General features: G+C 54.2%; 6 protein-coding genes across 6 annotated transcripts; 2 read left to right on the top strand and 4 right to left on the bottom strand.

Moving 5' to 3' along the window:
* Window positions 1-8: 8 nt before the first annotated feature.
* Window positions 9-2,095, bottom strand: BDP81DRAFT_477702 (cytochrome P450; the record flags this gene model as incomplete). Its single annotated transcript, XM_060594826.1, has 6 exons — window positions 9-347; window positions 442-614; window positions 742-1,409; window positions 1,455-1,700; window positions 1,788-1,906; window positions 2,025-2,095. 6 exons carry the CDS (start codon window positions 2,093-2,095, stop codon window positions 185-187), a joined length of 1,440 nt encoding a protein of 479 aa, XP_060452356.1. The 3' UTR covers window positions 9-184.
* A 726-nt stretch (window positions 2,096-2,821) lies between these two features.
* Window positions 2,822-4,218, top strand: BDP81DRAFT_19536 (oxidoreductase). The gene is made up of 4 exons (XM_060582469.1): window positions 2,822-3,310; window positions 3,397-3,781; window positions 3,860-3,955; window positions 4,030-4,218. Exons 1-4 carry the CDS (start codon window positions 3,083-3,085, stop codon window positions 4,095-4,097), a joined length of 777 nt encoding a protein of 258 aa, XP_060452355.1. The 5' UTR covers window positions 2,822-3,082; the 3' UTR covers window positions 4,098-4,218.
* Window positions 4,219-4,831: 613 nt separating this feature from the next.
* On the bottom strand, window positions 4,832-5,736 carry BDP81DRAFT_19538 (uncharacterized protein). Its single transcript, XM_060582470.1, has one exon. The coding sequence runs from the start codon at window positions 5,594-5,596 to the stop codon at window positions 5,033-5,035; it is 564 nt and encodes a 187-aa protein (XP_060452354.1). The 5' UTR covers window positions 5,597-5,736; the 3' UTR covers window positions 4,832-5,032.
* On the bottom strand, window positions 5,718-6,478 carry BDP81DRAFT_414580 (uncharacterized protein). The gene is made up of 3 exons (XM_060589376.1): window positions 6,397-6,478; window positions 5,970-6,306; window positions 5,718-5,873 (listed from the first exon to the last, which is right to left on the bottom strand). Exons 1-3 carry the CDS (start codon window positions 6,440-6,442, stop codon window positions 5,804-5,806), a joined length of 453 nt encoding a protein of 150 aa, XP_060452353.1. The 5' UTR covers window positions 6,443-6,478; the 3' UTR covers window positions 5,718-5,803.
* A 111-nt stretch (window positions 6,479-6,589) lies between these two features.
* On the bottom strand, window positions 6,590-8,008 carry BDP81DRAFT_414578 (uncharacterized protein). The gene is made up of 2 exons (XM_060589375.1): window positions 7,487-8,008; window positions 6,590-7,120 (listed from the first exon to the last, which is right to left on the bottom strand). Exons 1-2 carry the CDS (start codon window positions 7,663-7,665, stop codon window positions 6,874-6,876), a joined length of 426 nt encoding a protein of 141 aa, XP_060452352.1. The 5' UTR covers window positions 7,666-8,008; the 3' UTR covers window positions 6,590-6,873.
* A 2,661-nt stretch (window positions 8,009-10,669) lies between these two features.
* BDP81DRAFT_306002 (Pal1 cell morphology protein-domain-containing protein) lies at window positions 10,670-12,151 on the top strand (the record flags this gene model as incomplete). Its single annotated transcript, XM_060583233.1, has 3 exons — window positions 10,670-10,720; window positions 10,837-11,272; window positions 11,322-12,151. The coding sequence occupies 3 exons, from the start codon at window positions 10,670-10,672 to the stop codon at window positions 12,149-12,151; spliced, it is 1,317 nt and encodes a 438-aa protein (XP_060452351.1).
* Between the last annotated feature and the right edge of the window lie 10 nt (window positions 12,152-12,161).

The raw sequence follows: 12,161 nt of genomic DNA, 5'->3' as shown, positions 1-12,161 counted from the left end.
TGCAAAGTGTCGGATCTGGGCAAACGTAGCGTCTGGACTCTGTGCTCTCTTGACCAAGAACTCCCCTTCCCAGGCAGGAAACTCATGGCCAAATGATATATCAGATCTTCGTAGCATCCCATACTAGTCCGCCCAGATTTGATCAGCCTAGACTTCCAGAAAACCCAAACATATCACAGCCCCTTCATACGTCCCTCTGAACAGGTCTCAGCGTAACCATCAAAGGCCCCTTCTCCCACGTAATATAATTCCTCTGCACAACCCACGACTCCATACCGAGACAAAGCGCCAAGTCATAGTGCCACAGTGTCTTGGCGAGCAGCAAACGGAGCTCCAACCACGCAAGACTATACAGGACACAAGAGGTTCATCGTTAGCAACGAAAGCAACAATAAGAAGTCGCAAAGGTAGGGTAAGGGGTAGTCTTCGGTGGTAACTCACTTCTTGCCCAGACAGTTCCTCGGCCCGTAAGAAAAAGGCTCATGCACATCCCTCTTATCATCCTTCCACTCGGGCGCATCCGTATGGATCCACCGCTCCGGAACAAACTCGTTCGGCCGCGCCCAGTTCTCCGGATTCGTGAAGGCCGAGTATGGGTTAACGGATACCAAAGTCTGTCATCTCACAGTAAGCCACAACACCACTCCAACTCGCCCAGCATCATCTCCATCATGTAAACGCAAACAAGGGAAAGAAAGAGAGCCCAGAACTTACAGCTTACGGCACAAACTCCCCACAAACCTCCGCTCCGCCCCTCGGCACAATCCTCGGCATCCCCGCGCCGCCTGGGTTATATAACCTCAACCCTTCCATCAACACCGCCGTCAAATACTCCAACCCCACAAGCCCGTCAACACAAATATCCTCCGTCCTCATAAACACACCCCGAATCTCTTTCGTCAGTAGCCTGTATACCCGCGGGTTCCGCAGCAGGTAGTACGTCGTGCCAGACAACACCGTCCCCGACGTCTCCGTCCCGGCAACCATGAACATGGCCGCGTTGGCGTGCATCTCCCTATCCGACAGCCCCTTCTCCTTGCCTTTGGCACCGCCGTCATCACTGCTGCTGCTGCTGTCGTCGTTGTGCTTGAGCACAAAACTCCAAATATCAGGCTTCGGATGTTCCTGCCTCTCCCTCAACCGCCGATTAACAAGCTGCCCCGCGAAATCAGTATGCTCCTGCGCCTTCTTCCTCAGCGGCGCAGATGTGACAGCCTGCACAAACGGTCCCAGCACCGGAATCTCAAGAAACACGAGCCCGTAGATAACAAATTTCAGCCCGGCGAAGACGTTACGCACCCAGGGGGTGTAATCGCCCCTCTTGAGCAACAGAAGCGGTTCCCCAAAGGTCAGGTCCGCCATGATGTCAACGGTGGCGAAGTTGTAGAGGTCGACAATGTTGACGGACCCTAACCCGACTTTATCAGCATCACCGTTTGCGTGCGCGAGCTGACGCTGATGGTCGGCGAGCGAGCCCATCGCCTTGACCATTTGATTAGCATAGTCCACCAACAACGGCTCCTGTGCCTTGAGCGCCGTGTTGGAGAAGGCGTGCGTGAAGATGCGGCGCTGGCGGGTGTGGTCTTCCGGCCTTGTCGTGACAAGACTGTCGCGGCCGAAATTCTCGCCGCCGAAGAAGCGGAGGTCTTTGGCCATTTCGGATTTGAGGGGGCGGCCTAGGATGTCTTTCCATGCTTGTGCTGGTTTTCTACGCGTTAGTATTGAAGACACCATTCAGATCATAAACATCTTCGGGGAGGAAAAGAGGAGGTGAGGTTGCTATTTACGTTGAATGTAGGATAGCTCGTTGGGAGCTACGCGAACGGCGCCGGAGTAGGTCTCGTGGATTTCACGGGCTTTGGCGGCGTATTTGCCTGTTAGGAGGGAGATGTTCTTTGGGATTGGGCTGAAGCGCCATAGGAATGGTCATGGGTAGTGGCGGAGCGGGTGGAAGTAGACATTGTAGATGCCGAGTAAGAAGTACTATGAAATTGAGTCAGTTTAGGACTATCTTCAATATAAACGTGTAACAACTCACATATGCAATTGTAATCTCAGCAATGTATATGGCGATAAGCCCGTAACCTAGGGCCATGTTTGCTAGATGTTCTTGTGCTCAATTTAACATGGGATTAGTGAAACGGAACTTCATGAAGAGATCAAAGGCTTCAGGTTTGATGAGCAATTGAGCACCTTCTCAGCTGTCATTATCTAGGGACACATTGGAACGAATACGAATTCGATGCGATGGTTCATAGCAGCGAACACCACCCGTTTGCCTCATTAGGTGAACTCAAACGTGTCACTGCGCAAGGATGCTACCGAAAGCTAAGTAGCATCTCAATCGAAACTCAGACCGCGTGGTTGGTTTCATGAACCGTTTGTCGGCACTTCGTTTGACAGCTCGCCATCCATTCAGTCGGGTGTCGCGCCGGCTGAGACCGCGATAAGACGAAGTTTACTTGGTGTTATTTTCAAATGGGACAGACTATGCTTTCACAATAACCTCTATTGGTTGATTAAAGCCTTTCCACATGACTTTCCAACAGCTTGGTCGTGATATGCTCATGATGGCCGCAGCGTTGCCGCCAACGGAAGCACCGACTATATTTACCTGGCTTGAGTTTCTGTATAAACTCAACTCTCCTCCCTAAAGTGTGTTTGATCAGCAGCAGCTTTCTCACTGCCAACTCAGAGTAAGGCACCTCATGACAGAGAGAGGTTCGAGGTTCGAGGTCAAAATTGTGGATCAGTCAGCAATCCCCCGTCACACCAACTTTATCGATAAGACGTGATTCCAGGCCCCTCCCCCGCCATTCACAGTGATGCGACTCGCCATGCATAATTGGGCCAGCCGCCAGTACACTGCGACACCTACGTCACGATAAGGTAGCTGAGCTTTGCTCACCACTTCCTCCGTTCCCTTAACATTCCTCAGCCGTCTCCCTCGAAGCCCCTCCCATTAGTTCTCCAACGGGTGCCGCATTCCAGAAGTGTTTGAGAGTGAGCCGGAATAGAACGAAAATAGAACACAAATACCGGCAGATACGAATCCTAAAGATAACCAGGTTAACAGAGTATCATGTCTCCTGTGTTAGTTGTTGGCGGCACGCGAGGCCTGGGGGCGTCCCTCGTCAAGCAGTACGCCGCGGACGCGGGCAACACCGTCTACGGCACCACGCGTTCCGAAGAAGGACCCGAAGGCTTCTCCGATGCCGTAAAGTGGCTGCCAGGTATCGACTTGATGGATGAGAACGTCGGCAAGACCTTAGTCAGTGTGCTTGGTGGTTCGAAACCGTTGTCGACGGTGGTATGTTGATCCCTCTCATACATCCGGCCCGCCGGCGGCCCCTCTCACCAGACCGGAGTGTGTGTTTAATAACTAGCCGAGGGCAGATCATCACGGCGGGCTACTTTGCGACGGAGGACTTCAGCGCCGATAAAGGTCCAAACTGGGCCGAAGAGCAGCGCATGTACACGACGAGCTCCATTGCCCCTGTCTTCGTCGTCTACGCACTCGCGCACGCCGGCCTTCTCCAAAAAGACTCCAAGGTCGTGCTCGTCTCGTCCGAGTCCGGGAGCATCACCCTACGACACGAGAAGGAGGGCGGCGGCAACTATGCCCACCACGCATCCAAGGCCGCGTTGAACATGGTGGGCAAGCTGCTGAGCCTCGACTTGAAGGATAAGGGCGTTATCATCAGTATTGTGCATCCGGGCTTCATGCGTACAGAGATGACCAAGGGCGTGGGGTTCGATAAGTACTGGGACGATGGCGGTGGTAAGTATTTCATATCCTTGTGAACGTACCCGGCCCGACAATAGTTTCATAGGAGTCATTAACGTCTGAGTACCGTAGCCGTCACGCCCGACGAAGCCGCCGAGAGTCTCAGCAAGTGGACAGCACAGCTTGACATTTCCAAGACGGGGGAGTACTGGGCGCCGAGAGGTCCGCGTAAGTACATGTACCGACGAGCGGTAACACCTGCTGGCGGACAAGACACTATTGACTGACACACGCCTTCGTAGGTGACATTGGTACGGCTGAACCGGTTCTTGGCAAGGAGCTTTCAACACCGCTCCATCTCCCTTGGTGATGGGTTGGAATGTTTTCTTTCTGTTTGACCAAGGCAAGAGATCACATCGGCAGTCTGCCATTACGCGCAAGAGACGTTGGACACGGAACACCCGTTGTCCAGACTTCGTCCCTACTCATGCAGACAAGGTGATTCCTGTAGGATCTGAACAGGCTTCATGGATGCTGAGTCGGGTTGAATGAGTGCGACGTGCGACAGGATTCGGGTTTGGTAGGCACCGTGACGTGCATATCCATATACTATGCAGTGTATATTCGTACAAGGAGCAGGTCTGTTCTGGTGCCGTCGAATGCTCTCTCAGATGGAGTTGGGCTCAGACTCGGGCTCAGCGGGCATTAGTGGGTTGAGGGGGCCAGACCGGGAGGTGGTCACCGTGAAGAAAGCCGTAATTGAGACGAACGATTTCCCTGATTGTATCCCCGCAATTCCCGAAGGTCAAAGTGGCGGAAGAGATTCCCCCAGAAAGCCGGCCACTTTGTCCGGAATCGCAGCTGGGAGTCTGAGTTTGCGACTTGTAAGAAATCAAGAATAGGAGACCCAATGAGGGCTGCCTTTCGTGGCAGGCTGACAGCCCATCCATGATGGAGACAGACGGAAAGAAGAAGTAAGAATTGCGCTGGCCCCCGCTGGGCCTAGAGCAATCTCTGGGAGATCGAGCTTTGGCACTACGCAGACCAGCCCCATGCAACACTCACTCGTTCTGTTGTGGGGTCACTATCGCAGGTGCGGCTGGTGCGCAGCTATATCCGTAGTGCAGTTGTATCCGTACTTTGCAGATATTAATCAAATTCCCCATGATCGTCTGCTCATATGAACAAGCCCCATCAAAAAGATTTTGCTCCAATGCTCTCGCCCACGAAAGGCTCGTTTACGTTTCAGATTGGCGATGAGATTCCAGGATGATGCTGTCACGCTGTTCCCTGAGGGCTGAGGCCTTAGTCTTGTTCGACGGAGGACCGTGACGATGGAAGGCGGCTCCCCGATCCGATCAAGACGCAATGTGAATGAGATGAAGAAAAGCAAAAAAGACGACGGGGAGGGGAGGACCTGCAGGCCGCAAATATCAACGTCAAATGAGGTTTTAGGTGCAGTCCGAGTGAAGCACGGTCTTGCTGGACATTTATAACAATAACATTGGCGAATACGGTCGATGTCTTCAAACTGCCGTATGTCTGTTGTGTCTGCTCCCGCGTTGCTGGCTGGAAGAAGCGCAGTATCCCTTCTGGTATGCCAGGAGAGTCGGATTTGGGGGCTGATCGAATCAGATCGTCCGAGGCTGAGATTGGAGGGCGTTTTGTCTCCCTCTTCGGGGAGCGCCATCTGCCCGTTTGGTTACCCTGCCCGAGGCTTGGCAAGGCAATACGGCAAGCTGCTCTCTGCTGGTTGCTGGTTGCTGAGTGAGTGCCCGTATCGATCTCGAATGCTGCGAACACCACACCGTAGGGAATACACGACGGTGCTCTTATCACACTCCGAACAATGCGGGTCTGTTTCGCCATTCAGGTCTCATGCGTAAGGGTATCCGTTAAGTCTCTAGACTCCCCTCGATGCATTGGCTATGAGAGCAGTGGATGTGTTTTGCGCTCGGATGACAGCTGAGATCGAAAGATGAAGTGAATTGTCCGATGGAGAGTGACTATTGGGCGCCACCGAGATGGCCGGGGCCTGCGGGGGGAAACCAGCGAACGGGCTGAAAGTGTCACGCGTCAGGCGGGAGACGGGCTCGAGTGCGTGCCATGACAATACGTAGTAGACTTGGAACTGGGCTGGCTGGCACTGTCAAACTGTCAGTAGTAGTAACGGAGCGACGCCGAGGCTGATGGCGACGAGCAAAAGCTCGAGAGACTCTGGATTCTGCAACTGGGACCTAACATAAGATTTTGGCTGCTGGCCTGACGTTCGAACTGATGTACCCCATGTTCCCTTGGCGTGGTTGAGACGACCAGGGGGCCCCAACACGAGGTTGCAATCCAGCGAATTTGGAAGGGCGGGCAGGTTGCAACAAACCAGGCCCCTGTGGTACCCTTTGTGATTCCGTCTTGTCCAGCTGCTGGAGAGACCAGGGCGGATGAACAGCTCCATCCCTCATCTTGATCCCAGGTGAAGATTTCAGTGTTGGTGTCAATAGCCGGGTTGTGGACTTTGTCGTCAAGGACATACGTTCGCAGGCAGGCCGCAGACAGACGGGTTCGTCGGGAAGGAGGTGGTTCTGTTCATTACGTATGTGAGCTCTCTGGTCAAAGAAAAAGAGAGGAACCAAGCAACAAGAAGCCGAGAGTCCGAGTGGAGGAGCACGCACGGGAGGATTGACAGACAAGTCTGACCCTGGCTGATGTCAGGTACATGCCACAAGTACCTGACAGACACGGGGCCAAGTCAAGGTGTCCGTAGCTCAGAGAAGGCTCGTCGGTAGTAGCCGGTGTGTGCATACACAGTATAAGGCATGGTTTGGATGGCTGTGACCCGGTGGAGGGGGAAACGACCGAAGCATTGTCGGCTAGATGGCTCCAGCGCCCACAATTTTGCTCGTCGTCTGTTCCGGTCCGTCCGTTTTGTTTCCACGCGCAGCCCGTCGTTTGTTGGAGGACGAGTGGTGCATGTCCTCTCAATTGTTCGTGGCCGGCTTGTTCTGCGGAACTCCATCGGAGGCGAGTCTAGGCGCATTGCACCCTGTCATTCAACCGTAGGCCAATTTGTTGAATTGCCTTAGTTTAAAATAATTAGGATTATTAGGGGTCCTGGGGTGTGTCGTCGGCACGTCTCGTCTGCACCCCGGTCAGCCGAGGAACATCACTCCCGCGTTGGTCATGGCTAGTGTTTCCAAAGACCCCATGCCGCGATACTTGTTCGAGTGTACTCCGTAGAGCGGCAGATATGCAGAGCAGCGGTGGCCATCCGTGCCATCTTTTTTGGTTGGAAACTTGGTGATGGATCTATTATATCTGGGTCGGAATGGCGAGATGGAAATGAGAAGAAAAAGAATCGCGCCGTTGAAGCCTAGTCCGGTTGGAAAGCCGTGTACCCTACGGGAGATGATGGAATAGTTAGCGTCCATGGTCCATGACAGGGCAAGGAATAGCCGTGTAGGTCATGAGTTCGAGGTAAGGTATTCTGTTTGAACAATTTGTTTCTCTCAGTGGGTGATGAACGATCCGCTAGTCAACTAAATGTCAACCCCTTTTCTCGTGTTGTCACTGCTAACCTCGTCACTGTTGTCTTTGTCACTGTCTCAAAGTATATCCGCATTCTCTGAACAACCTAATGTACTCGAATAGCCAGCTAGAAGGAGCAGTGAGAGGGGTAGGAGTGGTGATGGACGTAGAGGTAGTATAATCCGTAGTAAGGTAGGCGGAAGTAGTGGTAGTAGGGAACAGGATGTGGTTACCCACCTGGTAATGAAGGTCCAGTGTATTGGTAGAGGCATGAAGCACGAGGTTCCGAAAGCCATGCTCACCGCCCACGATGCAGCCACAAATCCGGGCTGAGGGGCCCCAAGCTGGAGGAGGCGTCCTCCCAGCCAACCGTATCCGCCGTCGTCAGCGTCTCCTCTTCTCTTTATGATGTTCATGAGGGAGGGAGGGAGGTGAGCTTACAGGAAAATAAGCTACCCGTACGTACAGATAGGTACGAACGGGTTTGGTGCCTTAGATTGAGGTCGAGTGGCTCATGTGCCAGACCGGGTCCAGGTCCTGGTCCAGTTCAGGTGCCGCTGGCAGATGAGGGTGATGGGTAATACTAATGGGTGATGGGATGGGGATGACATCCATGGATGTCGAAATGGAGAGGAGGCGATCGGAACGGGTGGAATGCGCGGGGATCGGGAGGGCGTCGTTAGGTCGTTGGGATGTTTCTTGCTGCATCGTCCACGTTCTGTTTCCTTTTCTACTTTACTTGCCTTTTTATTTCTCCTCCTTCTCTTTCTCTCTTCTCCGTTCCAAGGCAGTTTGTCTCTTTCCCTTTCTAATCTTTCGTGCCTTCTTTCCCCCCAAAAGACCAAACGACGAAAAGGAAGGAACCAAAGTCGACTAATACTAATAAAATCATCGCTCTTGCCTGCCCCTCCTCAGCTGCCCACTTCACCTGCCTTAGCTGTGGCTTCCTTCTTTCCTCTTACTCGATCACCCAGTCCTTCCTTTCCGTTCGAAGCTACCTTACCTAGGTATAGGTAGAAACCTCCTTCCACTTGCTCAACGACTCGTGGAGTGCCTCGTGCCTTTCAACACCAAGCCTCAAGCTTTAAGCCTCGCGCCTTCCTTCCTTTGTTCTTTCCTTCAACGGGAGGTACCTTCCTCTTCCGCCTCGCAGCTTCCCCCCCTTCGACGAGTGGACCAGCCTTACCTGCCTCACCTGCCTCAAGGGACTTTCCACTGCCCTGCACCCGTCCCTCGTTTTTCTTTCGCCGACATCCTCTCGAGTTGAACGGACTCTCAAGCAGCATCACGTCTCTCGCTTCAACGTCTCGTCCGTTCTCTCATCCGTTTGCCTTCATCTCGACTCACCATCTCATCCGACTTCGCATCTCATATCCAGAGACCACCCGCATTCTCTAAGCGTCCGAACACGACTAGGAACAGCGACATCACATTACCATTTCCGCAGAAATACTGCACCTTCTTTTTTCCGTCACGTCTCGCTTCGCAGAGACACGGTCATCCCGATCAAGGGAATACAGTACACGTCCAGCGCCAACTATTGACGACTTGGGGTTCGAGAGCGCGATCCGATCCCGTTGGGACCTTCGTCCGACTTGACCACATCAAAGCGACCCAGAATTTGGGACAACCCGGGTCCGTAGGCGCACCGAGCCCGTGTCACATCAGACCAGCGACTGTACGAGCTGTCAAGCACCCTCACTCACCCAGACACCACCCCGGATCCTTTTTGGGGTATCTCGATCGCACAGCTTGAATTACCTAGTATCGACTTATTAACCCGTCGAAGCGCCCTCTTGTGGGAGAGACGACGTTGTTCCGCACCTCTGGCAAGGACGTGGACTGAACAAGAAAAAAAAGCAAAGGACGGACATAGGTCAAAAGAGAAGGTGAGCTTGCATTTCCCTTTCTGGCCCACTCTTCAGACAGCTGCTTGGCTCGGTTGTCGCGCGTTCATCCAGTCGTCGGCATCATCCAGCCTTTTGGTCGAGTGCCCGCCCAATCCTGTCCAAACCCAAGCAGCCAAACCCCTTCATCCTCGCAGTCGTGGATGGCGCGTGGACCCCAGATCCACCACTTTACCACCCAAAAATTCCTAGCCACCTAGCCAAACCACTCGCTTCCCGGCAGACCAGCAATCTCCCCCTGAATTGGATGATTTGGATCCAATCAATTATCCGATAATCAATTGATCCCCCCCCCCCCCCCCAAACCAATTCACCCCCTCCAGGCCCAAAGGAATGCTTTTTTTGAGCTGACGTCGGATCCAGCAAGAGAAAAAGGCACCGCGCTGCACTACAAACCAGACAGACGCGCATTACCGACTATTATCGAGGATCTACGATATTACAACTCACCCCTATTTTCTTCTTTTCAACCCACGCACCCACCCACCTACGACTCCGGATCCCGACCGCACTCTACCTTACCGCAGCTTGCTCGCCCGCACGTTGCCACACACACACACACACACACACCGCGCATCGCACCGCACAGTGACCTGCCGAGGAACCGTCGGGTGGCTCCTCCAAAAACCCGTTCCCCCCGTTGTTGTTTGTCCCTGCAGAGGCATGACGCTAGGAACGGCCATTTGACAGCCAAAGAAAATCAAGCTTGCTAGCAACGCTCGCCGCTCCCTCCTCAATCGGTCGTACAGCTCCCCTTTTTTTTCGCGGGAGAAAAGGCCGATCCCTTGACTTTCAATACGACGCGCCTGTCCATCATCATTATCCATATTCTCATCTGGTCATCCCTCCCGTCGCGGGTACCACACCATCCCACACGGTACACCTCACAAACTACAGCCAAAATGTCTACACAATCAGCACAGCCAGGTAAGCCAAGAATCAAACATTGATACGGATGTAGGGGATGAATATGCGCCGGCATGTCCTATCCTACCCAACCTTCATCCCTCTTCCCACCCACCCCTTTCAATGCCTGCCACCATCTTCCCGGATTTCCCCCCTTTGACTTTTGCCCTGTCCAACAGGAAGAGAGCCGCCCTTTCTCACGGATTGCACTGCCGCCCAAGCAAACGCAAGCACCGCGCCCGCTCCACCCAGTTGTTGAACCTGCTGTGTCATGTATACCTCCCTCATGTTTCATATCCCTTTACCCCTCGCCGTCATTCGCATGCACGGAGCCGTCGCTGTCTCTCTCCTTCCTCCTATCGAGTACTAACTTTACTTCCTTGGAATAGGCCATCAACCTAGCAAATCTGCTGGCGCTGGCTTAACGCTTAATCTCTCATCCAACAACCCCTTTCGCAACCGCGCTGCCTCCCCACTACTCTCCGGCACTACGAATAACACCTCGCCCGCTTCGCCTTTTGACGACCCTCCCCGACCTGTCTCGCGCAACCCATTCCTCGATCCATCATACTCGAGTAGTCAACCGAATTTGATCGGAGCAGGCACCATGTCGAAATCGCTGGATAATAAGGCATCGCCTACCGCTGAGGAGCTGTTTGTACGTGGCCCCCGATCAATCAATTGATGCAGCCCAGATCGATCCCTCGGGCCCGAGTCAAATCATTGCCGTGCGTACACTGGGCTTTGGCAACTTACTGACTTTTCGCTCGACAGGATGGTCTCACCATTAACGATCAGAAGCAGTCCCGACCCCCGACGAACCGCCCTCCTGGAGTGCCAGGACGTGAGAACGTACCGCCTGGAGCTCGTCGCGGTCCTCCGCCACCCGGACACCGCCCGTCGAGATCTCAGGAGGAGGCGATGAGACAGCGACGCCTTCAGGGCAGCGGTGGTCCTCCCCGACCTGGCGGAGCCCCAGGATCGCCCCAACGCCGACCTCAGGAACGCCGACCGCGCAGAAACTCCGAGTCGTCCGTTCTGATTGATATCGAAAAGTCCCCTACCGACGAAGAGAGAAAGGCCAAAGAAGCTAGACGTCGGGAGAGAGAGCGCCGTGCCCGGGAAGGAAAGGATAAGGACCCGAAGAAGCCCAGTCGCAAAATCGACATCATTGACCAACTAGATGCCACCAGCATCTACGGTACCGGACGTGAGTAAACCCCAATTTTGATGGAGTTTCCAAGGCTAATGCCATGTAGTGTTCCATCACGATGGTCCTTTCGACGCAGCCAACCCCCACCGTAACCGCAAGGGTAGCCGACGTGCACCGATGCAAGCCTTTGCCAAGGACTCCCTCAACATGTCCCTTGGCGGCTCCGGTCCCCTCAACAAGCGCCCTGATCATGCTGTCTTCATGGGCCACAACGACGGCGAGGCATCTGCAGACTTTGCAACTGCTGCGAGACTTGCCGAGCGAAAGAACGATCCCGCACTTTTCGACCCCCGAGCTCGCGGTTCGATTGTTTACGGAGAGGAATCCATGGGACTCGGTGCTTCGACCTTCCTGGAGGGCACTCCTGCTGCCCGTGCTGCCATCCAGAAGACTCAAGCTGAGCAAGCCCAGCAGTCGACCTCCGAAGGCCTTGGGCGCAGCAAGTCCATTGCCCAGCGTATTCGTGGAATGAAGCGGGAGCCTCGCGAATATGGCCCTTCTGGTCGGATTACCAATCCCGAGGGAGCATACACCTCTCGCCGATCCCCCGATGCCAATGGACCCTCCGGCAGCATCTCGTACACTGGCGAGCGTAACCCCTTCTTTTCGGAGTATGGAAAGGAGCCGGAGACAATCTCTGTCAAGCGAGCTGACAACGGTACCCGATCGCCTGGTGGACCTCCCCCAGTGCCCCGACGAGGCTCCGCCAATGGCCTTGAGCGTCGTGCCACAGCTGACGTTATGTCACCGACGGAGGATGGACCTAGCAAGCCTTCTGGAGGCTTCATGGCTAGAGTCAAGAGTCTGAAGGGTGGTCGAAGACGCCAGGTTTCTGATGCAATGGCACCCCCTCCTGCGCCTGGGACTGCTGCCTAGTGGTCACGCA

Source organism: Colletotrichum phormii (assembly GCF_030913505.1).
Source record: "Colletotrichum phormii strain CBS 102054 chromosome Unknown BDP81scaffold_1, whole genome shotgun sequence".
In the NCBI taxonomy this organism is placed as follows: Eukaryota; Fungi; Ascomycota; class Sordariomycetes; order Glomerellales; family Glomerellaceae; genus Colletotrichum; species Colletotrichum phormii.
The sequence above is the reverse complement of the archived record's forward strand: the minus strand, read 5'-3'. Positions and strand labels throughout refer to the sequence as shown.